Raw genomic sequence first — 26,722 nt, forward strand, 5'->3', positions numbered from 1 at the left:
ACTTGCCCAGATGAAAGAAGAGGATGTGCACAGCGAGGAATGCGAGCTATGTCCCGGGCTCCCGCTGCCAGGAGCAGGGGAAGATGCGCGGTCCGGTTGCTGTGGGATTTCATTAAGCACGGCTTGCCTTCAGCAAAAAAGGCAGCGCCGCGTCCAGCAGGCTGGCTCGGGGTCGCAGGGAGCGGTGGGGTATCTGCAGCCCTGCTTTTGCTGCTGGGCAGGTAAGCGATAGCGTAGGGTAATGCCACCACAACGGCAGCAGCAGCGCCGAAACAGCTCTGCCTGCAATCTCCCACCTCCGCCTGAATTACGCTTACTTAATCGTACAGCAGGAGGAAGGGATCTGTGAGACGCAGTCATATTCTTTCACTGAAAGTCAAGATCCAAATAATGAATAAAACTTCCTGCTCCTTTGTATTTTACACATTGTATTATAATGCAGATTGGGCACATCCCATGCAGCGAGACTGAGCGCAAAGGTGAATTGTGTCACTCTGGCACTTAAAATATTCCCGGAGAGACGCTGTACTGCAGGTGCACCGGCTAAGCGGGAGGGAGCAGCAGTTGAGCACATGCATCAGAGGCTGGTTTCTGCTGGGCTGGTGGTGCGCCGTGCGTGCAGCGGTTCCACCTTTTGCAGAAAGCTCCCAGGGACAGAGCCTAAAATAGAAGAGAGAAGGAAGGAAAAGAGGAATGAGGCTGATCATCTCTAGAAGTGGCGCTTTCCATAAAGCAGTTAGTGAGCTACACCCTGTGGTCTCTTCTGCAAAGGGTTGTGTTCACAAGCAGCTGCTGAACCCCATAAAATAATTGAGGGTACTGAAACCAATTCCCGACTCGGACAAAAATACGGCGTGCTGTATTTTTCCTCTAAACATACTTAATTCGGCATGGCAGTATCTTGGCAATGAAACCCTCCCTGTGGGTAGTAACCCTATATATATTGCTCTCCTTTCTGGCGGTAGTGGGATTTTTTTGTCTGTATTCCTAATTTGTTGTCCATGAAGGCATAGAGGCAGAGCAGGAGGTGCTGGGAGCAGAGCAGCCACCTGCCTGAAGCCGCAGTGGGCGGCTTGGGAGACTTGGGGGTACCTGGTTATTTCCAAGTCCTTCATGTTATGCGCGTGTCTGCCCCAAAAGCCAGCTGAAGCTTTGGTTCGTGGTGGCTGTGGCCTCCAAGGGGAAGCACTGAAGGTGCTGGGTGCAGGGTAAGGGCTTGTTTGTTGGTCGGTCCACCATTCCTTCCTGTTAAAAGACATGTCTTCTCACTGCATTTGTTCAGCTCTGCTCTGCTACGGGCAGGCTAGAAGACCTCTCCTGCCCATTTGGACCCAATGTTTTGACGTGGAGGATCCACAGGGTGTTACAGCTCAGGATGGCGGACGAGAGCGAGAGGAAGAAGTGCTGGTGAAGGCACCAGACTCAAGACCTGCGACTCCAGAGAGGATTGCAGTAACCTTGTAGCTGTGACATATCACTGATGCCAACAGTAAATTCCTAGCGAGTGACAACAGCTGTAGAGCATGTATTGTCAGAGGGAAAGGGGTGAGTAATGGCATTCTCTGCCGTCTACGCAAAAGGAGTAGGCAAGGCAGAAAGGAGAAACGAGCTATGAGCAGCTCATGATAGATTTGCTGGGGGAGCTGGGCAAAGGAAACAGCTAAATTTGGAGCGCTGGAATATGGGAGTTGCTGCTGTGTGAAGCTGCCTGGGAGAGCGACCCCGGCACGGTACGTGATGCTCACTGGTGTGATGCGCTGATGGGCGAAGACCAGAATCGGAGGGGAGCGACCAGGAGCGCCTGACCAAGAGAGGCCACAGCTGGGTCAGGCTTCCTCTGCTGCTACTGAGGAGCTAGGTGTGCCGAGATCCAGGGACAGAGCAGGAATGCCAAATCCGCAGGGAGCGCTGAGGTCAAACTGTGGCCCTAGTGTAAGCTCAGCGGATATGAAGCTCCGGTTTTTGACCTAATTCACGATGCGTTTGTGGAGTGGCTCCACTTGGTTGGATACAAGCCACAGAAGTCTACGGGATTTGATGATACTCTTGAGCTGCTTAAAGCAAATTTGTTCCTTCCCTTTTTGTTGTCTTGGAGGAAGCTTACAGGGAGCCCTTTGGGGAGGGTTCAGTACAATCCTTCATTATAAAGGCAGTAACTCAGCTGAGCGATTGCCTCCTGAAATGGATGAGGCAGACAGGAATGACTGAGCTGAAACAGTTTTCTAACCTGTGCCCTCGTACTTGTGAGTGTTGGTAGAGGACACAAAGCCCAAAGCCCGGTTGGTGAGCATACGCCAGGCCTGGGTCTGAGAGGTGCTGTGGGGTGGCCTTGGCCAGGAACCGCATCCGAGCTGCGTAAGAGAAACTGGAAGCGCTTGGGTCCCACTAAGGAGCCACATAGGTGCTGGCTCACTGCCCCACTGAGTTGTGGAGCCTGAATTAAGGGTTTCTGTTTGCAAGAACAAGTGCAGGGCAGGTCCTCAGGGAGGGCTCCGACTTGCCTTGCAGTACTTTACAGCACAGATTTGCAGGAACCAGGCTGATGCCTGGAATATAAATCCATTGCTGAGGACTTTAACGTCTCGTTGTCAGGAGGGAGGGTGCAGCTTTGGGGAGAGCTGGAAGTATTGCTTCAGGGGAAAGCGGTGGTGTCCTAGTGAAGGCTGAAGGGTGGAGGCAGTGGCGCAGCACCGTCGCTGGGTCCTTGGTGAATACAGGAGTTTTACAGCTCTGATCTGCTCAAATTTGAAAAATGCTGGCAAGAGGGTGAAACAAAGTAAAACACGAACAGATTTGGGATTCGGCTGTTCCTGATACTGTCCAGTTGCTGCATGGCTTGGAGCTTTCAGTGGCCAGGTTTTTCCTTTTCTGCAGCCTGCTTTACTCTGTGTGAAAGGGTTAAAGGCAGTGAAAATGGGTCCTCTGTAGTAGAGAGCCCTGATTCTCATTGATTTTGAAGGGAGTTACAGTTAATGTCTTCCAGGCAGGAGCTCTAGAGCGCTGGAGGAGTGCCCTGGAAGTTTAATGAACTTGCTGCTTCTCAGGTAGACACTACATGCTGCAAAAAAGATATCTGTGCTAGTGGGACATTGCAGACACCACTCATTGTCGCTACGCTGCTGCTAGATCCTGCTGTTTCTGCTGCATTTATTCTTGCGTTATCTGACCTGCCAAGATACACAGTTCTTCGCTGTATCATCGCAGATTGCTGTCGTTCCAAGGGAAAGCAAAATAACACATGGTCCGCACAGGGAGACATGATACAATCCACAGCCAGTTTCCGGCTAAAGTTCCTATTTGGTATTTTAAGATGATTTAAAATCTTTTTTTTTTCTTATCTGCCTTTTTGTATGCACGATTGTCAGTCTCCCTTGATTTTCATGTTTGCGACAAGGTTTAAATGTATTGTGCATCTAAGGACTAGTGGGTTTCTGTCTAGTATGGCTCTGATTTGGTTGCTGTTGCTTTACAAGTGAAAGTAAGGAAGGAGAGTGGGAAAAGGATGGAGAAAAGGTGCTCTCATAATCCTAAAGCTGAGCCCTGATCTGTTCTGGTTGGAGTTTGGGGTTTGGAGGAAAAACAAGCCGTAGTTAAGGAGAAGGAAGATGGCAAAGCGGCACATCGTGGAAGCTCCTTCCACTGGTGGCGAGTCCGAGCACCTCTGCAGCCAGCTCGTCTCTGGGAGACGCAGGGACGGAGGCCTGGCTGCTGGTCCTGTGCTCTCTCCTTTGCCTCGTATTTATTACTCAGCTCAAGAAGAGGCTCCTGGCTTTTTAATTTTTTTTTTTTTTTTTTAAGTCAGGTGCATGCAAAAAACCTTTCCCGAGGGAGGAGAGAAAAACACTCCAAATAAGGCAGTGCTATATGAATGCAGAAAGCAACCAATTCGAAGAGCATCATCCTGTCAAAGCCTGCAGGATAATGCTAGGAGTTGCCTGTCCATTTCTGTTGCAGAATTACTGTTATTTCTAAGCAATTCTCCGCTGCCTTGATAACAACCAGTGCTGTGGGAAGGAGCTGCCAGGCTGGATGGGGGAGGCTGCAGCTTCTTTGTGGGATGCACTTTGCGAAATGCCACTGCTTTGATACCTCCTAATTCCTCCCAGTGCCAAGCGACTGTAGCTTGAGGGGAGGACCAAAAAAAAAAGAAAGAGGCAAAAACCAGAACCCCACTGTGCAGCGAGAAATGTCTGTGGCTCCGCAGCAGAGCCTAATACCGCAACACAGGCCTGCGTTGAACGGTGGGAGCTTCCAGCACACATGCCCTCTGGATAACGTTAGTTATTTGTAAATTCGGTTGGCGGGGGAGGACTGTATTTGCCGACTGGAGCGGGCACCATATGCTTAAATCCAATCATAGCTGTGTGAGTGCCCCACGTACGCGTATCGAACGTTTTCCACGCGCCGGGGGGGAGTTCCCAGCTGGTGGCCTTCGCGCCGGCCCTCCTGCCGCCGCGATGCCCGCCGGCGGGAGCGCGTTGTGTTTCGCTGTTTGTCTCATCCGAGACCGGCGTCACCCGTCAGGTCCTTCCCCCGTTTCGGCTCTGCGGACCGATCCCCGTGAAACGCTGCAGACGACAGCGGCGTTTCCTTGGTTAGCGCCGCAGCGGCAGTACGACTCGAATCCAAGTCGCACTAGAAGCGAGGAGCTACGGCAGGAGGACGTAGGCTGGGGCTTCATTCAGTCCTGCATTTGATTTCCAGCTCTTTTCAGGGGACTGAGAAAAATCCAATCCTTTCCTTGTTTCTCTTTCAACCTCTGATTTTCTTGTCTGCTCATAAAGACTGATAAGCTCGTTGCTCTGTCTGTGCTTCCTTCGCTGCCCTGCCTCGGCAGGCACAGGCAAGGGGGAAAAGACCTGCGGGCATCTCCGAATTTGAAGCTGCTGAGCCGCTGTCCTTTTGCTTCCAGATGGGTTTGATCACAGCAGAAGTCCTTATGTCCTGAATGCGGATGGTGCCAGCAGGTGCTAAGGTGGAACTGCCCCTAAATAGATTAAACCATGCTTTTATCTCTGTGGGTAATTAATTGCTAAAAAGATCCAGTAGATCCAAATCTCCGAAGGTGTCGCAGAATTGCAGCTCTAGCGTAATAGCTTACTTGCAAGACTTTGTGGCAAGAAAGCATCTTAAGCGCCTGGATTTTTTCCCCTTATGATCTATTGCATCTGGAATATGCTTAGACTGATGCCTAGGGTCTGCCAACATGAAAAATCGCAGGTTGCTTATTGTTTGTTCGTCTAAAAGGTTACAGCAAATCCCAAGCTCCTGGTGACCCACCTGCTAAGTGGTAAAGTGGCAAATAATAGCTACAGTAGACTGTGACCGATTTTAAACACAGTTTAAATGTATATGTGCTAGGCTGAATAATAGTCTTTACCTGGCAGTGTGTCTTGTTTGCACGAATTGCAGCAGGCAGCCACTGAATTAGGATAAGTATATATGGAAAGGGAGCACACTCCAGTGCTGCAAGTTGCCTTGCCAAATGCTGGAAATCCTTGATCAGCTCCAAAGAAAAGCAAACTTGCCTTCACTTCTCACACCGTTTGTCCCGTGTTCGCCACTGAAGTCCCTTTCTCCATGTTTTTAGAGCAACTGATGGACATCAGTTCATTCGAAATTCCCAAGTAACAAACAAGATGAGTTTCAAGCTGCAAAGTTCACGTTCAGATCTGGTTCTACATGTTCAGAGGCTGTTTAAAACTGAAGGCTTAAAAAACGTTTCTAAATTTCCTGAGTGCTCACATACTTGTAAGCATCTCTTTAGGGCACATTATATCAAATCTAGCAGGAGAGAAGACTACTAAACTCTTGAGACGGTCATCTGGGTCCCCGACCTCTCCTTTCGCCCTGTGCCTTCACTGATGTTCTCATCATATAGCCATGCAGCCTTTTTTCTCCTCTTCCTCACTACTCTTTTCATCCCCTGGGAGTCATTAATGCTGCTGTTTATCTCTCCAGAACATCTCCAAATTAATCCTTTTTTTCCGCCCTGTCAGCACTGCTTATGGTCTGAACACGTTGTTGTGCTACTCAGGGTTCAAACGGTGAGCAGAGGAGCATCTGAAATTAAGATATGGGTAGCTCAAGCCTCCCTAAGATCCTTGTCATTATGTAAAACACAGCCAAAGTCAAGTGTTTCCCTTTCCTTCGATCGCCTCTTTATTGAATTCAAGCATCTCATTTTCATCTTCAAAGCGCTCTGCAATGGCCCCTTCTACAACTCCCTGCTGCCGGCCTCCCGCAGATCTCAGCACCCTGCTCCGCTCCCTCCGACCCTTCCTTTTATTTTCCATGTTGGGGCCTGTGTCCACCTTCCTTCAGAGGCTGCTGCTGCGTGCGGAGCTGCCCGTACATCCATCCCGTTCGCTGAGCCGTCCTCCCTCGCCGTCGCTCTCGTGCCCGAATAAACAGCGGTGGCTCAGAGTCGGAGACCAGGCTAAATCTCTTTATGAGGGTGAAGGGACAACAAAGTGACGGACTCGTTAGCCTGTATGTGTTTGAGGTAAGCACTTAGTTCCCCGTTCTGTGGAGTTTATTTAAGATGCAGAGATGAATTCAGAAGGGGAACACAGTGGCTCAACAGCAGAAAATTTGCTTCAGAAAGAGCTGCCTGTCCATCAGCTGGAAGAGGAGGCGTTGGTGCCAGAGGAGCGGGCAAAGAGCGATGGGGGATGTCTGGGGGACCCAAATCCCGAGGTCGTTGCGTTTTCTCAAAGGGAATATATGTGAGACGGGGTCTAGCGGCCTTGCAGAAGCTGATCCCGTGCCTAACGCCGGCGGGCAGAGCGCTTCGCTTTGTGGTTTATTTCTCTGCATCGGATTCAGGGCTGTCGCTGCTTGCTGGAGGTTGCGGTTGGTCTCTCAGATTTCTCCGAGTCTCCTGTCAAACGGACACGCTCATTTAAAGCCTGATCTTGTTCTCTTTGTTCAGGTCCTTGACATGGTTTAGCAAGGAGAGGGGGATTGAAGCCTCAGGTAAGCGGGAGGAAATCCTTGTAACCATCTCCGTAGGCCACGGCCACACTCTGCCCGCACTGGTCCCAGTGATGCCGTTTCCCCAGGAAATGTTGTGCAGCTTGACTGTTGCTCTGTTATGATAAGCCAGTAAGTGCTTCACCTTGAGGGTGGGTATCTTCTGGGGAGTCAGCCATGGCAGAAGGCAGCGAGCTTGGTACTTGCTTCAGGCCAATCATGCGTTTCGGTGCCGTCCATGACCAGCACAAAGCAGCGGGGATCAGGCCAGCTGGACCATTAGGACCGTGCCGCCTAAGCACGGCCTTCACTGCCCGTGGCAGTTCCCACATGCTCCGTAAGGATGCTGGCAAAACACTCGGGGAGCAATTTTTCATCTGCCTGAGCATCCTGGGGGAAGGGAGGAGGCAGAGGATGTCGCAGCTCTCTGAGACCCTTGCAGAGCCAGCCCAGACGGTGGATGATCCCCTCCCAACGTGCTGTGAGCATGCCGCAGTGGCACCGTGCTAGTTTGAAGCCAAGTCCTGACTCTTTTTGTACCAGCACGCTGCAGGATGCATCCTGTAGAGACAGAGTCCTGTTGGTGGGACAAAGAGCCGTTGCTGACGGACTGTTCGCTTGGGAAGGCTTGGGCATTTGGGTGTTGGAAATCCCCACCAGGCAAAGGTGAGGATCAGTCAGGCCCTCTCGCCTGAGGGGGGCTTTGGGAATACAGTATTTTCTCTGTCTAACGCCTTGGGGGGCTCCAGGTAGGACGCTGAGGCCCAGCTGCAAAGACCTGCTTGTGCAGTCTGGGGAGAACAACAGTGATTTTTCCTGGTCAGCAATAACTCTTACTCCACACCAGGGGAAAAATGTCTACTGCTTGATGGCACATGTTTGGTCTCCTAACTTGGCACTGCAGGTACAGCCTTTCCTCCCCATTCCCATGGGAGAGCTCACAGGACGTGCTAGGAGCTGAGGAGGAGGTGCAGGCAGACCTGGTGCAGGCAGCACCCTAAGTTGGGACTAGCAGTCCTAAGGCTCAGCCACAGCTCCAGGCGCAGCCTAGGCAATTGGGCTCTTTGCTGGGATGGGTGAGGTGGTGAATGGCGCTGGAAGGTGCCGTGGGTGGTGGCACGTGGACGGAGCTGCCCAGCTCTGGCTAGATGCAGCCCCTAGCAAAGCAGGGAAGGGCATCTGAGAGGGCTTCAGGCATGAAGAGAGCTCTGGAGGCTTGCCAAATCTCTAAATACCATCTGTGGAGACATTGCAAGGCATTTGTGAGCTATGATTGAAAACCTGTCCCCTGTGGTGGGCTGCGTGTCAGCTCTGCGCCGTCTAGCACCTGGTGCAAATGAAACGGCTCCAGCTCCCTTCTCCCTGCCTTGCTCCGTCCTCATCTCTGCTTCAACCCGTGAGTCCTTGCAGCCATGAAAGAAGCTGGTGTTGCAATTTGCTCCTAGGGCCGGGATGGGGAGATTGTGGGTTTTTGAGCAGTTTGTCACCACCTGATTGTCCCAAGCTGCTGCAGTTCCCTGGGCACCTTTCACAGCCCTCTTCAGCGGGCCTGGGGGTTGCCTCTGCGTAGCGGCCCCGGCGACCTGCCAGGCGTTTAGCAGTTGGCCAGTGCGCTCAGTGGCTCAGGCACGGTGCTGGGAAAGGTTCACAGTGCTTGCTTGTGTCCGCTTTGGAGAAGCGCCAGGATATTTGAGGTGCGCATACAATCTCCGTACATAAAATCAGCAGTTTGTAGAGCAGGTTGGGGCCGGCTAATAGAAGTTAGAGGTCTTCCAGGCCAAGCCTGCAGACCGGTTGTGGTCACTGCTTTAGCTGAACTACAAAATTGCTTTCCTGGTGTTTGTAAACGTGTGGTTCGATGTCAGCCACCCTTTTGGCAGCATGCAGCCCGTTGGCCTCAGCTTGGCTTCTATTTCTTAGGGAATTACCCTGACCAAAACATCGCTGCCGTCGTCATTTGGAAATAACAAATCGCAGGGCTCCGGGAGCATCCAGGAGGCGCAGGCTGTGGACCACAGCCCCGGACGTGCCGGGCACCAGAGAGGGGCCAAGCTTGGAGGACGTGGTGTGAGGGGCTTGGGCAGAGCGTGGCAAGGGAAAAGGCCCTTGCATGAAGCTTTGTGCTGCCTTGGCAGCTGGAGAGTAGCTTTCCAAAGGTTTGGAGCAGAGATACAGGGGCCCAACATACATCCCAAGACAAGCGTTCCCCTTCATGAGTCGACTGTGGCGTTTTCTCCCCCTGTATCTCGCTTTACGTACCTCCAAGGTTAATCACAGCTTTCATTTGCATGAATTGCACACTCAGGAGCTGCCCTTTTCAAGAGAGATCTCTTGGTAAATCGTTTCCAGAAGGCCTGTAAACCTTTGAAGCCTTTTCTTTGTTTTGCGCTTGCTGATCAGTGCAATGTAATAGTTTCCAGTTCATCCAGTAAAACAATAAAATTCCCAGGTGGATAATCAAGAGAAAATCTTCAAAAGAGACGGGGACAGGCAGCGTTTCTCAGTAACAGCCAGGGAAGTCACTGGCCCCTGTGTTTAGCCATGAGGCAGATGACCCTCTGAAGACGAGGGGGAAACAGTTGGAAGGAACATGCCTTTTTCATTCCCTCTTTTCAGTATTCCTCATCATTTCATATTGCCGCGTTGTCTCTTGCGGAAACGCTGCGTTGGAGCGGCCAGCTCTCCTGCACAGGCGCTGCAGAACAAATTTCCACTGGAGAGCCAGCGCTTGGTGTTCAGCAGACCTTGCTGGCGAGGTCCTCGAGCGATGCTTGCGCCCTGCGTTGAGACCGTGCCAGGCCTCCGCCGCACACTCGCACAAGATGAATGAAGCGGCGCTGGCAGCTCCGGCTCCCTTCGGCGCGGCCTGCCCAGAACGCAGGCTCCGTTAGCGCTTGATTTGATTATCCTCTCCCCCTCTCTTCTGATGGAAGTATATAATGGTCTGAGTTCATTAAATAAACGCATTCTGTAATCCAAAAATGATGGGAATGCATGTCACATTTTCAGAGCGATGCAGAGTGACGTTTTTATTACTCTTTGCTCTGTGCCAGGAACGATGCTCCTGTAGACCAGGCAAATATTCCTCAGCCCCTCCCGGGACTCTCCTAACTGCCTTTTAGAAATAAATTTAAAAAAAGGCTCTGAAGAGGAACCAGCCTGCTGCTGCATCAGGATTATTCCGAAAGCTTTTATTTGTTTCTGTTTTGAGTCCCGTCCCCCCTCCCTTGGCGCTGCAGCCCTTTAAGCCAGGAACCGTTCCAGCTCCTCAGTGGCAGAAAGCCCGTGCCTGACTGTAGATGGAGGATCTATACAGCGACAAGCCGTCGTTGGAGACCGCTGAATTTCCAGGTTACGGGCACCTCGTGCACGCACCTTTGCAGCTTTTGCAATGCAGAAAGCTGGATTTTGGTGTGAAGCACCCTTGGGTGCTCTGGAGAGCTGTCAGTGAAGTGCGGCTGGCTTTGGGTTCTGGCCTAGGGGCTGCCTGGGTTGCAATTGCTAAAGAGTGGAAGAGAGAGACACACCGACGGTTATTGTTATTGCTGCTATTGTTATTACTGAAGGAGTGCTAGGCACTGCACAAATAGCCTGGAGTTCCTGCTGCAAGGAGTTTACAGTCCAGATATACAACTGAAGGCTGGTGCTAGGCACGGGCACAGAGATGGAGCAGGCCAAGGAGCCAGCGCTGGTGGGTGGAAAAGGCAGCTTTCTCATCTTAACTTAATCGTAGCTTTCCTTTTCAGAAAGATGACGCGCATGGACCTTTCTGCCAGCAGGAGCAGGTCCGAGCCCTGAGAAGACAAAGCCATGGAAGCTTGCAGAAAGTCCTCTCCTTGCTATCTGCCTCAGGGCAGGAGCCTGGAAGGGTCAGCTTGGACCACTGAGCCTGATTCTCCATGGCTGGAAGCCGTCCTGTAGTCGATATCCGTGTTGAGAGGGCCCACGTTTGCCTAGGCCACATGGCACTTTCCCCACTCGCCCCCAATAAACACATTCCCGGTAAGAAAAGTTCAAAAGCCACAACTGCAATGTGCAGCAGGAGCATGGGGAAGGGAAGTGAGATTGTTGCTTCATCCCCCTAAGAAGACGCATTTTCAGGTGACTCAAAAGTATGCAGACACTCGCCTCCCTTTGAAGTTCAGTAGTGTTTTAGTACTTCGCTTGCTTTGGTCTTGTTTAAATGGTGGGTACAGAGCTGTCCAGGTGGTTACACACCCAACAGCTAAGGTTCAGGCGCAGCCTCGTATCTGGGCTGAGAGGTGCGTTGCAGCTACGCACATGAATGTTTTCAGACCTCAGCTGGTGCATCCACGTGGAGCTACAAGGAAAGGTGCGAACCTGAATTTCTGCACCTGCCTGGAGCAGATGTGCTCTTGGTCTCTTGTGAAGTCTAGCTCAAAAGAAGAGGTCTGGCCTTCTATGACGGGAATTTTGGAGCACCTCCACATCTTCTCCCTCTCCACACAGGTGCTCTGTGTAATTCAGCTTCACTTGATACGTTCAGGACTTAGACTAGTCCAGCATGAAGTGATCAGAATAAGACCACGTCTGTGATGGGGCCATGGGGGAAATGCAGTCCACTTCACACTATCCGCTTTGTTCCTGAAATTTGTTCTCCTCCTGATGTTATAAGCAACACACAAAATCAGAGTTGTAGAACGATTAGAAAGAAAACATTCATTTTTCTTGGCTCTTCAGTTTCTTTATTATGCTCTTTGATATATCTTGATGCCTATCCTACATAGAGTGAATTTATCACTTTTGTACATTGTCTGAGCAGTTCTTACACATGAAAGTTGCCTTGGGAATAGGAGTGGAGGAGAAGCAGGAAAATGATACTTGAAAATTGCAAAAAATAGCATGGGAAGGCTTGAGAGCAAGGCTTGGATTTGAAACTGTTTTTGTTTCTAAATAAACTTGGTATCGTAGTTTTTTTAAGAGATTCTAGTGCGTATTTCAGTCCAGACAGGGCTGTACCGAAGCCATAGGATATTGTCATGAAAATATATGTTCAGTCTTAATTAGCACTGAGTAGTATGCTTCTGATCTTGGTATTTCTACCCGTTTGGTTGACTATACATAGATAGATGGTCTAGTGATGCTAGTGGTCTTCTTGTGCTAAACCTGGACTCAGATCATGTAAGTGTTTGAGCGCAGCACCTGCTGGGGAGGCAGGCAGTGAGCCTCGTCCCAGCCCGGCTCCCAGCTGTGGCTGACGTCTCCCCATCTGCAAATCCTGGATCCCCAGAAAGCCCGATATTAGCCTGGGAATCGATACGCTTTCTTCTCCTGGTGCTCACTTTGCCCATGGAGGGAGATCTCTGTCTGTGGAGGTAGGCAGCAGGACCTATTTGCGATGTTCATGGTTCCCCCATGTGGGTGATACGTCACCATGAAGTTTGTGCCCCTGTTGCACCTCCTTCCTCTATGGGTGCTGAAGAAGCCTGCGTTTGGTGAGGCACTGGTGGGGAGAGATGAAAGTTAAGTTGGACGGAAGGCAGGCATGCATGTGTGCAGGGTAGAGGCAGCTCTAGCAGAGAAGTAAGGAGCCTGGGTTATTTAAGGCTCTGTTAGGAAAGCTGTAGTCACCTGGCTGTTGCCTTAACTTTTGATGGGACTGTTTGCATATGTTAGGAGAACATTAGTGAGATCTGCCCGTGAGAAGACAAGAGAGAAGGTAGCCAGACTGGAAATGATCATAGGTGTAAAAGCTGTCTGTGAGGTCAGGTTTGCCACCATTGTGCAAGTCTTGAGACTCCCTGTGGAAAACCTAACGCTGTTATCTAACTTGGGTCTATTTAAATCCTTGTACCAGCTTCCTACGACTGTGCAGGTCTATTGTGTGATCGGTGCTCCCGAAGCTATGGTAATATTTCTCCATCAGCAGAGCTGAACGTAGCTCTGGAAAAAAACTGGGCAGGGGGGAAATGTTGTTCACCGCATTTTTTTCAAGCCATATCACGTTGGATTACCGTGAGAACGCTAGTGGCGTGCACACCGGGCCAACTGCGGCATCATCTGTCATCACGGGGCACGCTGTGCAGAGGTTGCTGGTTGGTTGTTTTCCAGAGGATAATGAATAATTCTTTCTTCCAGATGGCAGGGCAGGAACTTATTTTTATGTTAAAAAAAGTTTGTAAGATTCTAGGCCACAGTTTTAATCACCGTGGAGGCAGAGTAGACCTAGGTTTGGAGGCTGCAATAAGCTATTAGGTTCATGCCATTGAGGACTACCGAAACGATGCACTCTCTCCGCTTGGGGCCGTGAGTGCAGTTTGTCTGGAGCTGGCTTGGGTTCCTGGCACACGGCATCTCCCATGGGAAGATGTCAGATCATTCACCTGGGTCAGGAGAGAGAGAGTCCCTGGGTTTCCCTGGAATTATATCTGCTTCCAAGCTCAAACTTGTAATAGAAGGAGAATTTATCACTCAAAAAAGAATCTGATCTTGATTTTTAAACTTCCCATGGCAAAAGAATCGGTCAGCACTTACTAGTATTTTCCCGTGTGGTTAATTACCCTCATGACTGAAAATCCGTACCTCACTTCTACTCTGACTTGGTTTAGCTTCAACTTCTAGCCATTAGATCATGCTGTAGCTGCCTCTGATTGAAAGGCGCTCAACTAGCTAATTTGCTTTCCCTGTGGGTGCTTCTAGACTGATGCAGCCAACCCATAACCTTCACTTGATATAGTTTGCTTTAGGAGGAGTCAGGGAAATGGAGCAACTCACTTGCTCTGTGTTTAACATATTTAAAAGATGGGAATGAGCTATTTTTGAAGACAGGCTTAAGTAAGCACAGTTGCTTTTTCTTCCTTCTGTGGAATCGCTCCATATTGCTGTTCATGGGATGAGGAACGAAATCCTCTGCCACCGTCAGAAAGCAAGTCTGTGCCTGCTCATGTCACTGGGGGAAACCACCGGGTGAATGGGCCAGAAATGAGAAGCTTGTTGAAGATGAGAAAGAGGACAGAAAACCCAGAGCCGAGAAGCAAAACACCATGGGAAGTGAGGGAGGCTCCAGATATACGTGACGAGAATACATGGGGCTCATCGTAGTGTTCATGTGTGTTGTGGTGGTGTCTGGAGGCCCAGTGACATTGGGTTCCTGCTTTGTGGACCCCTTTACAAACGTACTGTACATGCTCCTTTACATACATAATGCCGGCTGAAGCCATGCAAATTCAGTCTGGGGACTAAGGCTGTAGTTTGTGTCTAATAGTGAGGTGATTAATCAGACTGCCAAGGGAAGCAGTAGACTCTTCCTCTCTGGGGATCTTCAGCCAGTTGCAGATGTTACTTCCTGTGCTTGAGGTTGGTCTAACAATGTAAAATATGACCGTCTGGGTTACTTAGCAGATCAGAGCAGAGAGGTGACAATCGAGTATGTGGTGACAGAAAAGAGAAGCGCAATGAAAAGCGCTGCTAATCACAACCAGCAGTGTGTGCATTGGTACCCGCACGCAGCAGAGTTGGGTTTTGAAGACACTCCAGCATCGTTTGGTGAGTTTTTCCAGGGAATTCCACCCGTACCTACGAGATGCCTGGGGAAAAAACGGTGTGGTTTGTTGCAATATATAGGATATTTGTAATACATTGTTCATGTATTTTGCGCTGTGCATACACCCCTGAGTATTCAACTTGGTCTTGCTGCCAGAGAGGAGAAGCGTATGACTTGAACATTAAATTTGTAGGGAGAGTAGTATTTGTTCACTGGAGTAGGGAAGAAACTGCTCAGGTAACACAGTTAGGTAAAAATGCCCGAGCTCTGTATGCTGGGGAGCTCCTGCTTCTCTCAGGGTCACGGGTGCAGGAAGGTCCTCCTTCCTCTGGTACTCTGCCAGAAACCCAGTGCCTGACCCTCGTGGCCAGAGTACAAGGGTTGGGGCTGGGACGGTGCTTTCCAGCTCTTTGCCCTAAGGGTTGGGATTGTGGTAGTGGTTCCTGTTCCTTCCTGGTCCGGTCGTGTCTCACCTCAGAGAAGTCAGGAGGGATGAGGATCCAGCTCTTGGAGCAGCTGTTGCAAGTTTGGGCTGAGCTCATCTAAGTTCAGTCTAATTTTCAGCTCTTGAAGAGGTGTACTGTCCATTTCCTGCATTTGAAGGCTCCTGCCAATAATCAGCTTGGAGATTCAGTGCCAATCATCCCTTTTTTGAAAATTTACTCTAGCTCTGCCCTTTGCATCTACAAACTGATCCCTCTGCATCTTTGCTATTTGCCACCTGGAAGCATTCAGCAGGTTTCGTTAGGCCCGTCTTAGCGATAGCTGACTTGGGCTTTGTTTCTCTTGCCCGTTACTTCAGCTCCCAACTACCTGTGGGTTTCTTCTCAGGCCTGGCTTTGGTCAGTGTGGCTCCATACTGCAGAGCCCAGGTTCCCACTGCGAGGACAGGACTCACCTCCCCGCACTGCGTTCCCACCGCGTCGACATCTCCGTGTGGCACCGGCCTTTTGCTGCCCGGTCTCTCTTTGCGAACATCTTTTCAGTTCTCACTGTGCTCGCTTAGAGCACGACCTTCACCATTTACCGTGCTGGACTTTTTGGGTGAAGCCCATCTCCAGTCTTAGCAGGACAGAATTACGCCCCAAAGGGTGTGATTCAACCCCTGGCAAAGGCATGGTGCCGGGGTGATTTTCATGCTGTATTCCTACTGATTTCTTACATATTTTCCTCTCCCCACAGTAGCTTGTATGTAACGGGCCCCTTGGCTTTCCCCGCTGAAGAGCTACATTGCTGTTTGTATTGCACGACCACACTAACCTTTTGGGCCCCACAGCACTGGGCGTTATCAAATACACAAAACATGGTCCTTGAGGAGCTAATCTAATTGTATGATGTGAAAGGCAACCCGGGAGGTCAGAGAAGCACGAGGAGTTGCGTGTGTAGCTGTTGTCTTGCTTTCCCCTTTGTATGTTTTAGTGGAGCTCTCAGCAGCGAGCTGGCGACTGTTCGTATCAGGATCAATACCCACCTGACCGATGCTGGACCCCTTCTTTGGTTCAGTTTGATATGTGTGTAATTTTATTACTTCTGAGCGTTTGGAGAAAATAAAGACTAATTGCCTCGAATCACGTATCCCCAAAGTTTATTTTCTGAAGATTCTCCAATAAATACCAAGATCTCCATTGCTATGAATAATTGCAGTAGCTAAAACCAGCAGCTTGATCTGATAACCTCAACCGATCTGCGATTCTGCGATAACGCTCTGGGGCTTTTGTGCCAGTTCTGACTCAGCAGCATTAGCAATAATATAATGGCAATAATGTAAGAGCATTCAATGAGCCAGTAGCATAGATTCTCAGCTAATCAGTCTCAATTACAACTTATCTTAGGAAGACAAAAATTAAAGTGTTCTTTGAAAAGAAAGCTTTTTGATTAAAAGCTTGACAACTTGCACATTTGGAGATTAGAACAAAAATCTGCACTGAGGGAATAGAGAAATTACAAACCTCTTATCATCTGTGATAGTTAACTCTTCTTGCATTTATGCTGAAAAATGTATCATAGTGTACCCTTGATCACAGAAGATATTATTGTTGGCTCTGAGTAATAAATGACGATGCTGTGCTGGCTTTCCAGCCTCTGGCTCACTTTATAATGTATACTTTGCAGCAGGGCTTATGGGGGGCCTGTCTGTGTCCTGGATTTAAGAGGTCCAGCTGCCTCCCTTCACCCAGAGATCTTCCCCGTCGAAGGTTTAAACAGTAGCATGTTTTACGCTCACAGTTTCTCGGGGAGGGCCCGCTGTTTCTCCTGATGCATAAGCACAGTTCCCGCAGATTAAAGGGACCTGTATTGATTTAAAGCATAAAGCAACCTTGCTATGCCGGAGAGCAGGGACAAAAGCTGACAATAATTCTGATGAAGACCTGCAGCTCCACAGCCCCGCTGCTTTCCAGGCTGCCTGCCGTCCCCGCTGGCTCCCAGCTCAGGCAAGCTGCTTCTCAGGCTCAGCCTCCGTGCAAGGGCCACCGGGATGCAGAGCCACGGGCTGCCCTCCTGCCCCTGCACCGCCTGGAGGCCGCGCGTCCGGGGCTGGCCCTGGGCTTGACCCGAGTGCTTTTGCTGCAGCACGTGGCTGCGGGCGCAGGCAGGAGTCTCCCGGCGTCGGAAGGAGCCCGTGGCGTAGCTCCGCTCCTGCAGCAGTGATCGCTGTAAGTAGAAGGGCCTGAACTTTCTCACTTCTTAATGTCTCCTGGAAAAGAGACATTTGAGTGGGTTGAGCTTGGAGAACGGTGGCCAAAAAGCAGTGCTGATGCCTAACTGGGGGCGGCGCGTGGCGCTGACTTCTTGCGCGGGTGCCACCGAGTTGTTCAGGGAAGGAGCAGGAGGGTCAGGCTGTGCCAAGCCTTGCTCAGCTGCGTACACGGTTATGCCTTAACCCGGCTTTCAGGAGACACTGTGTATTTATGCAGCTGACCCTCGCCGGTCCTCACTTGGCTGCTGAGGCAGCAGGAATTTAAAACCAGTTCTTACAAACAGCCCGTTCCCAGCTGCCCCCCCAGCACTTCGCTGCTCACCACTGTCACCCAGCAACTGGTATCTCCTCTCCCTGGGGAGAACCTTTCCTTGGAGGAGTAAACACACAAGACAGATGTTTCCCATGGCTCAGGACTGTCGTACGAAGCCTCAGTAAAAACCGATTGTTTCTTGACTTGTTGCGAGAACATACCTAATCCCCATGCTTCCTGCCAAGGGCATATGGTTGGGTTTTTTTTGACTCTTGTAGAGAGAAACATATCTGAAGATCTCCAAGCACTTTACAGCTAGATGGTTGCATCTCACAGAACTCCCTACCGTTAATGAAGTGATGTCTCCCTCGCGTTGCAGAAGGGTTACTGAGACGCAGCGCTGGAGTCACCTCTTTGGAGCCGTAGATGCAGCTCCGTAGGGAAGGGAAAGGGTTTTCTTTCCCCATGGAGGTCACGCAGCGCTGTGCCAGTGACCAGGGATGCCCAGAAGCCAGCCTGGAGCAGCAGCAGCCCCTCCGACCTGTCCGGGGGCAGCTGGGTGCCCTGCGCCAGAGCGTTGCGGTGGTCAGGGCATGGGGAGCAGAGACGTGAATACATACTCATCGACCTAGGTGTCTTCTGGCCACCATAAGCACCCTGGCGTGTGGAGCCGAGCATGTGAATGCCGCTGTATTTCTGTGGAGGGTTTCTCAAATGTGGCAGTAGGTGCAAATGTTCCCAGGCGTTGGGGTGCAAGCATCTGTCCAGAAAGCTGCTGGAGCGGTCCCTGGCGCTGCTTCGGCCCGTGCCAGCAGACTCTGCTCTGAACCATTCCCGGGCGTGCCTCGGGCGTTAGCCCAAGCCTGCGACTGTTCTCAATAGGCAGTTTGGATGTGGCCGACAGATTTTGGAGGATAAGAGTTTACGGTTTGGACATGGGCAGTCGATGCCAGTAGCAGAAAACAGGCTGGGCGTGCTGAATTCAGTGCCATAGGTGTGGCCTGAAAATATTCAGGCTCTCCTCCTTCAGAGGCCTTAGACCGCAGACAGAAGAAAAATCCTGGCTTGGGCTTGAGGATTTATGCATGGGTGGAGAGGATGAGTCTAGTCTTAAGATTAGGTTCAGTCCATGATTAATTGGCTGCGTAGACAAACCCTTAATGAATCAGTGATGGACTGGGGAGAACAGCCCTAGAGTGAGACTCAATTACCAATTTCCTTCCCTGGCCTCGGGGCAGCACACTCGGTGTTCGCAGGCAAATGGTTTCGTCCCTGTATTACGTTATGCCGAGTGCAGCTCAGGAGAAAATTTTCAAGAGCCGAATTGCTCTCACGAGGTGCTGGGCGTTGCAAGCTTTGCAAAGCTGCGAGGTGCCTTGCGTGGCGGCGGCGGCAAGGTTCCCTCTGCTCAGCAGCATCGCAGTCACCCCGTGGCCAGGAGGTAACAACGGGCTGCCATTATTGGCCACAAGTTTTGCAGTAGTTGCGTTTCCCAGACCTGTCTCCGACCGGCTTCATCTGGAGCCGGCTCGCGTTGCCGGCTCGCTGCCACGGGGCAGTGGTGTTTACTGTGGACCTCTTGCTTTTTGCCACGCTTGAGCCTCACAGCTCGCTGCTTGAACAAGGCAATAATTATGTTATCTTCACAACTGCCTTCAGAATAGTCTTCGCCGTTTCCTCCAGAGCAGGAGTGAGGGGCGCTCCCAACTCCCCGGCCCTTCTTGGCACCGACCGTCCTGGACCGCGATCCCCACCGTCCTTGGGGAGCAGCTTCCCCGAGCCGGGAGCTCGCTAACACAGCTCGCTTGCTCGTTTCGTCTCCGCAACTGCACCCTTACATTGGGTGCTGTGGAGTCAGCCAGGCGGCTCTGGCCGGCGACGGGCTCCCGTAGCAATAGCAGCGGCTCCAAGCAGCAAGGAAATGCATCCCATGCTTCGGGAGGAGCGAGCTTGGGGGGCGACCCGTTCCCAGCCGCCGGGGCTCGCTGCTTGTAGAGGCTGACTGGAGTGCTGGAAATTCGGAGGGTGAACGGTCACGGGAGCATCTTGGCCTTGTAACGGGATTACAAGGAGTAAGGATTGAAAGAACAGATCTAGTTGAATCATTTTGGATGGGAGAATTCTGCACGGCAAAATGCAGTTATATTGCAGCGGGAAACGGCTCGTGGAACGACATCCGTTAGGATGGAGCTTTTTGACTAAGGATTTATACGAACCATTTTCACCTTCTCATTACATTTGGATGCTCTCCGAATGTTTCATGGCAGTACAAGGTGATTCAGTTTTATCATCTCGTTTTATTTGGACTTGTCTAGCGTGTTTCAATCTGCATCAAGATATGTTAGTGCGTATTTAATATCTGGAAGGCCACAGATGAATATCCCGACATTATGCTGATGAAATAACCTTTCGTGTTTGAACACGGTGCGGCGCCCAGTCCGGAGCTTGGCCAGGGAGCAGAGCAGCCTGGTGCCGGGGAGCTCCTGTCTGCACAACGAGGAGGAATGACGAAATTATCTTTGGGGCGGGATCCGCAGAACGCAGTTGGTAATTTATTGTAGGGTGAGCGTGCACAAGGCTGGAATAAATTAAGGAACCTGGAAGATGCTGATAGACTGCAAGAGAGACGATCTTCAACGCGGTGAGCTAGAGCCAGTCTAAGGGACTGCGCTGTCTTTCAGTGTTATTAATGGGATTGAACGCGTCTCCTTGATTTCGGTGGGTGTTACTGAGCGCTTGACCCTTTTGAAAAACTTACTTAAGTGCTTGAGCAAAACCTGGGGAACCAACTTATAGCAGGCCACAGACGTTTTTATTAAATCTCCTAAGTGACTCCAGGAGCCGGAGCACTGCGGGCCAGAGAAGGTGCTGCTCTCAGCAGCCTGGGCGTCCCGTGGAAGCAAGTCCTGAGATGTTGAGATGTTGAGATGTTTGCCCACCCGGACAAGTGCTGTCCTGGTGGGCAAACAAACCGTTATGTCCTAGTGCAGGTTGAAGGGATCGGACTAACCATTTTCTGTGTTACCACCGCCGGTAAGAGCACCTCCGTTTCAGCGAACGCTGAAACCTCAGGGTCCTTCCTTGGGTCGGTTCGAATGCGATGCAGCGCCGCTAGAGAGTTTTCAGCATTTCTTGTAGCTCAGTGAATTAGGAAGCGTCAGCTGCTTAACAGCTTCGGCGTTATGTGGGACTGCAGTCTCGCGTATGCTTTTAACGTGATGATATGCACGCAATGCATATGTGCGCAAAATGAACCCCTAATAAGTAACGCTGAATTACAGGGAGCATGGACCTCCGTGCTTCGTGTTGCTTGCAGAGCTGGCATGTCTCTGTGCCCGTACGATTACGTGCAGGCAAGGAAGAGCAGGGCAGCTTCGCTATCTTCTCTTTCTCTCATTTCGAGTCCCGTTTTTAAGCAGCGGCTTGCACGGCACAGCAACCGGCCCGGCATTTTTCCTTGAGAAACCTCAGGGGCGGATTGCCTGGTCCGGCGCTTTGCTGCAGGCGAGTGGTTGCCCAACGTGCAAGGGGATGCTCCTGAGCGTCGCCCCGAAGAGGGTGGCTTGCCGCGGCAGCCCCGCGACGTCCCCGGCAGCGTCCCTTTTCGGCAGCGCCGTCGCCTCCTGCGCGCTTGCGCTGCGCTCGGGCCGCTCAGGAGCCCTGCGCGCCCCCCGCCAGGCTTCCTGCCTCTGCTGCGGTTGAAAAAGGGCGTTTCGTTAGTTTTTGTGCGTTTGGGGCATCGGCCTCCCCCTGCTCGTTGGGTTTTTACACGGAGCCTGCCCGATTGCTCGTGGTTTTTCCCCTTTGTTTGGAAGCAACATTAACTTTTTAAAGGAGGGCTCGTTTCTAATAGCTTCCTCTATCCTGCTCTTTAACTGTGCCAGCTTTCTGCTTTCTTCTGAAGACTTTTTTTGATAGATGGTACGGCTTTGCTCTGGGCTTTTAGTGCTGCGCCTCTGAATAGGCAGCGGGAGGCTTGCAGGCACGCTGCCCTTTTGGCTGCCCCTTCGCATTGATTTTTAACAACGTTTCTCATTGATACGTAGTTCCCTTTTGTGAGATTAAGCATTATTGTCACGGACTTCGTAGCTTTCGTCCTGCCGTCCCGACGCTGAGCCTGGCTACCTGTGTTTGCTATCACGGCGCTGCTGCTGGACGTTAATCATTTCAGCTGGGTCCTATACATTGCTCAGGGCGGCTTCTCTTCATACGGGCTCCCCAGTGAGGTTATGCTGTTTGAAAAATCAGTTTCGGCGGCAGTGCTATATTTTGTCCTTTTCAGGCTTGGAATTCAGCTCGCTCAGGATTTCACGTTGCTTGCTGTATACCTCGCTGTTGCAGGCAGCTTAGTTAACTACAGAGGGACTGCGGGTGCTGCATTAACTACCGGCAGAACGAGCACAACGTTGCGGACTGGTAAAGGCTGGAAGCGCGAGCGTTGTGCTTACGCTCGCGACACTGGAGCGTTGTCCTTCCTGCGCTGGCGCGTTATAGCTAGGGCCCAGTTCTGGCAAAGTCCTCGAGAACGTGCTCAACTGAAAACGTCTCAGCTGATTGAACTGAGATTTATATAATGCCTTTTAGTCCTCTAACAGTAAACTGAAATTGCTTTTTCGCATGTACGATACACAGATAGGCGCTATTAAAGCCACCTGCCCTTTGCGGAAGATGCCTCAGCGTTATGGGGATAAACAGCGGATAAGTTTTCTGGGCTACGGTTTGGATTAGTGTAATTTAGAGGGTATTTCCAGCGGGGCCGCGGCGGCGGTCAGGGGGGAATTTCGGAGCAAGGGGTGCTGCCGAGGCGGGTGAGGAAGGAGGTGCCGGGGCCCCCGCCGCGAGCGGGCGCTGCCAGGACCCGCGCAGCGTTGCAGCGAGCGCCCTTTGCTGTCTGGCCGAGCGAGGGCAAGAGCGATCCTGCTTTGACCTGCTGGGGCGTCTGCTTTACGCGACGCTTGCCAACCGAGGAAATGTGTAAGTAAGTAGAGAAATCTGCTTCTGGCCTCTTCCTAGGTTAAAACAAGAGCTCTCCACGCTGAGGATTGTGTGTGCTAAACGCATCCCCTCCGCAAGAGATTCAGCAGCTTAGGGCAGGGATGGAAGAACTGTCTTGCAAAGTGATCGATGTCTCTGTTTCTACTCTTTCAGGGTTACCTCTCCGAAGGCTTAGTAACAAAGTGGTATCGCTCCCCTCGCCTCCTCCTCTCGCCGAACAACTACACCAAAGCCATCGACATGTGGGCGGCCGGCTGCATTCTGGCCGAGATGCTCACGGGAAGGATGCTCTTCGCCGGTACGTTTCTAATGATTTTTTTCTCCTTCCTGCCCTCCTTGCTACCCAATCCACAGGCCTGCGAAGGGTAAGGCGGATGGCACGGCAGAGTGAGTTCCCCTCTCTTGGCCCTCCAAGGCACCACCTCTGGCAGCACTACAGTCTCCTCTGTCTGGTTATTAGGCATACCAGACCAGTGGTTTCCAGAGCAAACCACTTGCATAAATTCTGGTGTTGGAGCACTCCTTGGTGCAGCTGTTTTGGTGCAGACTTCCCTCACGCAGGCAGGTCCTCGGGGCCAGAGCGTCGTTGCTGTCTTCATCCTCGGCTGAATTTGCCGACGTCGGAGCCACGCGCGGTGACGTGGATGTGACCACGCTCTCTGGAAATGACGCCGCTCGGCAGTGCCCCCAGGTCTCTGCCCTCCCCACCGAGCACGCCACGGCAGAAATGCTTTGCGAGACCCGCTGGGGTCGGTGTCATATTGTGCAAGGTGCTGCGACCGCTCGAGCAGGTCAGGAGCAGTGTTTGGCTGAAAACACAAGCCAAAACGGATAAAAGAGCAATTCTGATGACACAACAAAATCTTTTCTCTTACTGGGTTTTCAGCAAAAAAACAGAAGCTTCTTGTTAGGAGAAGAGATGCCTAAAGGAGTATGAGAGGATGGAGTATAAGGACACAGGATGATGTGGTCCTATGCTAAGAGGTCTGTACTTTATGCAGTGGATTTAAACTGACTGGTATCTTGAAGATACGTCTTTTTTTTGCGGGAGAGCATTTTGATGCCACTGCACAGTTGCAGCCAGAACAGGTTCACGTTGGGAGCGATAAGGCGCTCGCTATGAGCTGCTTGGTGCGAAGAGCTCGACTACAGCACTCATCGCCCTGCACTTTCTCAGTGATGGTTGTGAAATCCATAGTAAAAAATGAATTAGTGTCAAAGCCTCCTGTAAAATCAAATATATTCCACCGAGACCTATATACATGCTTAAGCCTATTTGCCGTGAGCCATTCCCAGGCTGTAGAGATAAGCATGTACCCTAAAACATTGTGCCTTTACTGCTATCTTGACTTGTCCATATTAGTTTCTAGGTCTAATTCTTCAATCACATTAATGTAACTTAATTAACTTTTATGGCATTATCTCCAGATCCTGAGGCCAGGTATTTTATGTATGGCGGGAATTAAGAGGAAGAACGGCATCGTTGCATAGTTGACGGCTCCTCTTCCGGGGCCGGGTTTCTGGAAGCGTCCTGAAACTGCACCCGTGTTCCTGAACAACGCGTGGGTGTGGATGTGCCACTGATCTTGCAGCCGGGATTTTCGCTGTCCTTCCCAGCTTTGACCCTAGCCATGTGCAAATTTGGCAAGTTAGAGGATTCCCATATAAGCGAGTACTAACATTGTAACAGTGCACTGCAAGGAAAAGACAAAAAGCATCAGTAAGGAGCGTATGATGTATCAGCACGGCGTTTGGAGCTAAATTCTGATGCTCTTGAAAAGCAAATCTTTATTCAGTACGTTTCCAAAAAGGCCACTGTAGGGAGCAAAGGTGTGGTTCTTAGCTTTGTATCAAGCTGGGACGTGGAGTCGTTTATTCAGGGATAAAGCAGGCGCTATCTGGCTATCAAAGAGCTAGCTTCCTCCCCAATGTATGCAGCGATGCTGCTGCTTTGTTACCGTTACCGTTGCCTATTAGTATTTTGAATGACAAGATCTAACACGTTTCATAAGCAGCTGTTCGCAGAGTTTTGTAAATAAATAATTAGTTCCATTAATAATAGAGAAGAACACTTTCTTCAGAAATATTTCAGTGCGCTGCAGCGCCCTGCAGCCGATGCGTGATTGCAGCTGCTCTGTCAGTCTCTGCGCGCTCAGCTTTCAGCTTCCGCATCCCTTTTGTGAAGGCTGAAAATTAGACAGTATCAATTAGAGGAGATCATTGGAAATGCTCTGCAGCCTGCATCCCTCTCCTTCCTTCCCCTTGGCTTCAGTCTCCCCTCTCAGAAATTTTCTAGTCCCTGCGCTGCAAATTATGCCTCAGCCCTGGGCTGCCTCTGCCGCCTCCTTGGGACATATTGCAGCCACGGTGTCGGCTCCGCTTTACTGTCGTGTCAAGGTGTAGCAGCTCCGAGTAATTGCCGTTCCAGCAGCATCACTTTTCTCCACTTTATTTATTTAGCTGCTAAAGCCTCAGGGAAGGCAAATCTCAGTGTTGTTCAGCAGCTCCCTGCTCTCAGATCTTGGGGAGAGAAAACAAGGAGGTAAAACTAATGAAACAGGGAGCCGCGCCGAGCTGCAATGAAAGCAGTCTGAGCCTGGCCCGAGGGGCTCGGGGAGGACGGGCGAAGCTCGTGGGCGCTGGTGGGAGGGAGACACGAGGCTGAACATGGGGCAAGCTCAGTCCCCAAGGAGCCTCCGTCCGCCGCTGCGCTTGTGCGGAGCCGCTCTGCCTTAAAGCACACTTAAGTCTCCCTCGGGAGACTCGATCGGTCTCTGTCTCTTCTGCAGACGATGCGCAGAGCAGAGGCTGTGCCAGGGCCAGATCCTGCAGGCAGGTGCGGGGTTCTCGTTGGGGATGGCCAGCACGTCCCTGGGTACGCCCCACTCACGGGAGGGGAGCGTGGGGATGTCCCGCTTTTCCTTGCACATGCAGTTATTTCCTAGTCTCACTGGAGGAGTCTGCATTAGTGTCTCCGTTTGGGTCAGAGTGTCCTTCTAAGGAGCAGATCTCCCAACTGTCTCCACTTACTGAGCCTTGGTTTTCACCACGCAACAGTCTCCAAGCCCTTGAACAAGATTCCTGCCAGCTGCCAGCGAGCTGCATTTCCAGGGCAGACCTAACGCACGTCAGCCACTGACGGGCCTTCGTGGCACCAGCCTGGAACGAGCCCTGAGCAAAACAAGCCAGGAGGCCCAACCCCGACGTGCACGATGCGGGCGTCAGGGCTGCCGCACGACCGTGTTGCTCTGCAGATCTGCTCCCGCTGGTCCTCACCATGGGCTAATGCAGGTACAGCCTCCATCCTTTGAGATCCAGTCTGTCCTCAGACTTGCAGCTCCTGCGCTGGACCAGAGTAACATGACAGCTGGTATTAAGCTGGGTGCCGTTACTGTATGTAGCTGAAACTGCAGGGAAATCTGTCTGTCTGGACTCTAAGTTAATCTCTGTTTTCAGATACAGTTCCTCATGTCAAACAGAAAACAAGACTTATTTGTGTAGGTCCTTCTCTGGCCATCCTCATTATAGCACCCAAGTAGTCATCATTATCATGCTTTTGCCACACTCTGCTTAACCTCTGTCTTAGTGCCAGCTTATGCTTATGGACACCTGGAGTAGAAGTTACATTGCCTCATATCAGATTTCTACCTCGTAGATAGCTGACCCAGTCCCTAAAGGTCCCTTTATGGTCAAGGCAGAGACGAAGGCAATTCCAGGATGCAATTCATCTGGCCTCTTTTAGGTGTCTGCCGTCAGATGAGATTGATCGTATGTTAAAAATACTTATTTTTCATCACTGCTCATAAAGAGGACCCAGACAACTATCTCAAAAGTGGACGTCAGTATTGCACATTGCTACATTGCAATTAAATAAGATCAATCCCATCCCTGCTGCCTAGACAAGTTTCAAAATGTTCAGACAGTCTGTGCCACAAAGCAGGAATACTGAAACTGCTTTGCAGATTGCTTTATGAGAGCCCACAGCAGATAAACGCTCCAGAGAGAGGATTTGGCAAGTCACAAATTAAGTTCAGCTAGACAAGTGCTGCAAGCATCGTTGTTTCTCTGCTTTTCATTAGTTTGCAGTTGCTTAATAAGCCCCCAGATGATGGCAGGATACTTAGTTAATGAGTAGAGATCAAAACTGGAACTTCAAAACCACACATTCCTTTTGGATTTCTTTAAGAATGGTCTATAGAGTCTTTACTGGAAGCTCTTGGTCTTGTGCCCAGTTTCTCTGGCCTACTTCTATACCAGTAAATAAAGAAGAGCTGCATGTGAGCCCCAGCAGTGGCCA

General features: G+C 50.9%; 1 protein-coding gene across 4 annotated transcripts in view; it reads left to right on the forward strand.

The window, feature by feature from the left end:
• The window catches only part of LOC104138488 (mitogen-activated protein kinase 4), an 86,364-nt gene that overhangs the window by 44,204 nt on the left and 15,438 nt on the right, over window positions 1-26,722 (forward strand). For all 4 annotated transcript variants that reach the window (XM_068928185.1, XM_068928186.1, XM_068928184.1 and 1 more), the window contains one exon: window positions 22,579-22,723. In XM_068928185.1, coding sequence (XP_068784286.1) covers window positions 22,579-22,723 — 145 coding nt within the window. The remainder of the gene's footprint in view (window positions 1-22,578; window positions 22,724-26,722) is intronic.

This window comes from Struthio camelus, chromosome Z, assembly GCF_040807025.1.
Source record: "Struthio camelus isolate bStrCam1 chromosome Z, bStrCam1.hap1, whole genome shotgun sequence".
Lineage (NCBI taxonomy): Eukaryota > Metazoa > Chordata > Aves > Struthioniformes > Struthionidae > Struthio > Struthio camelus.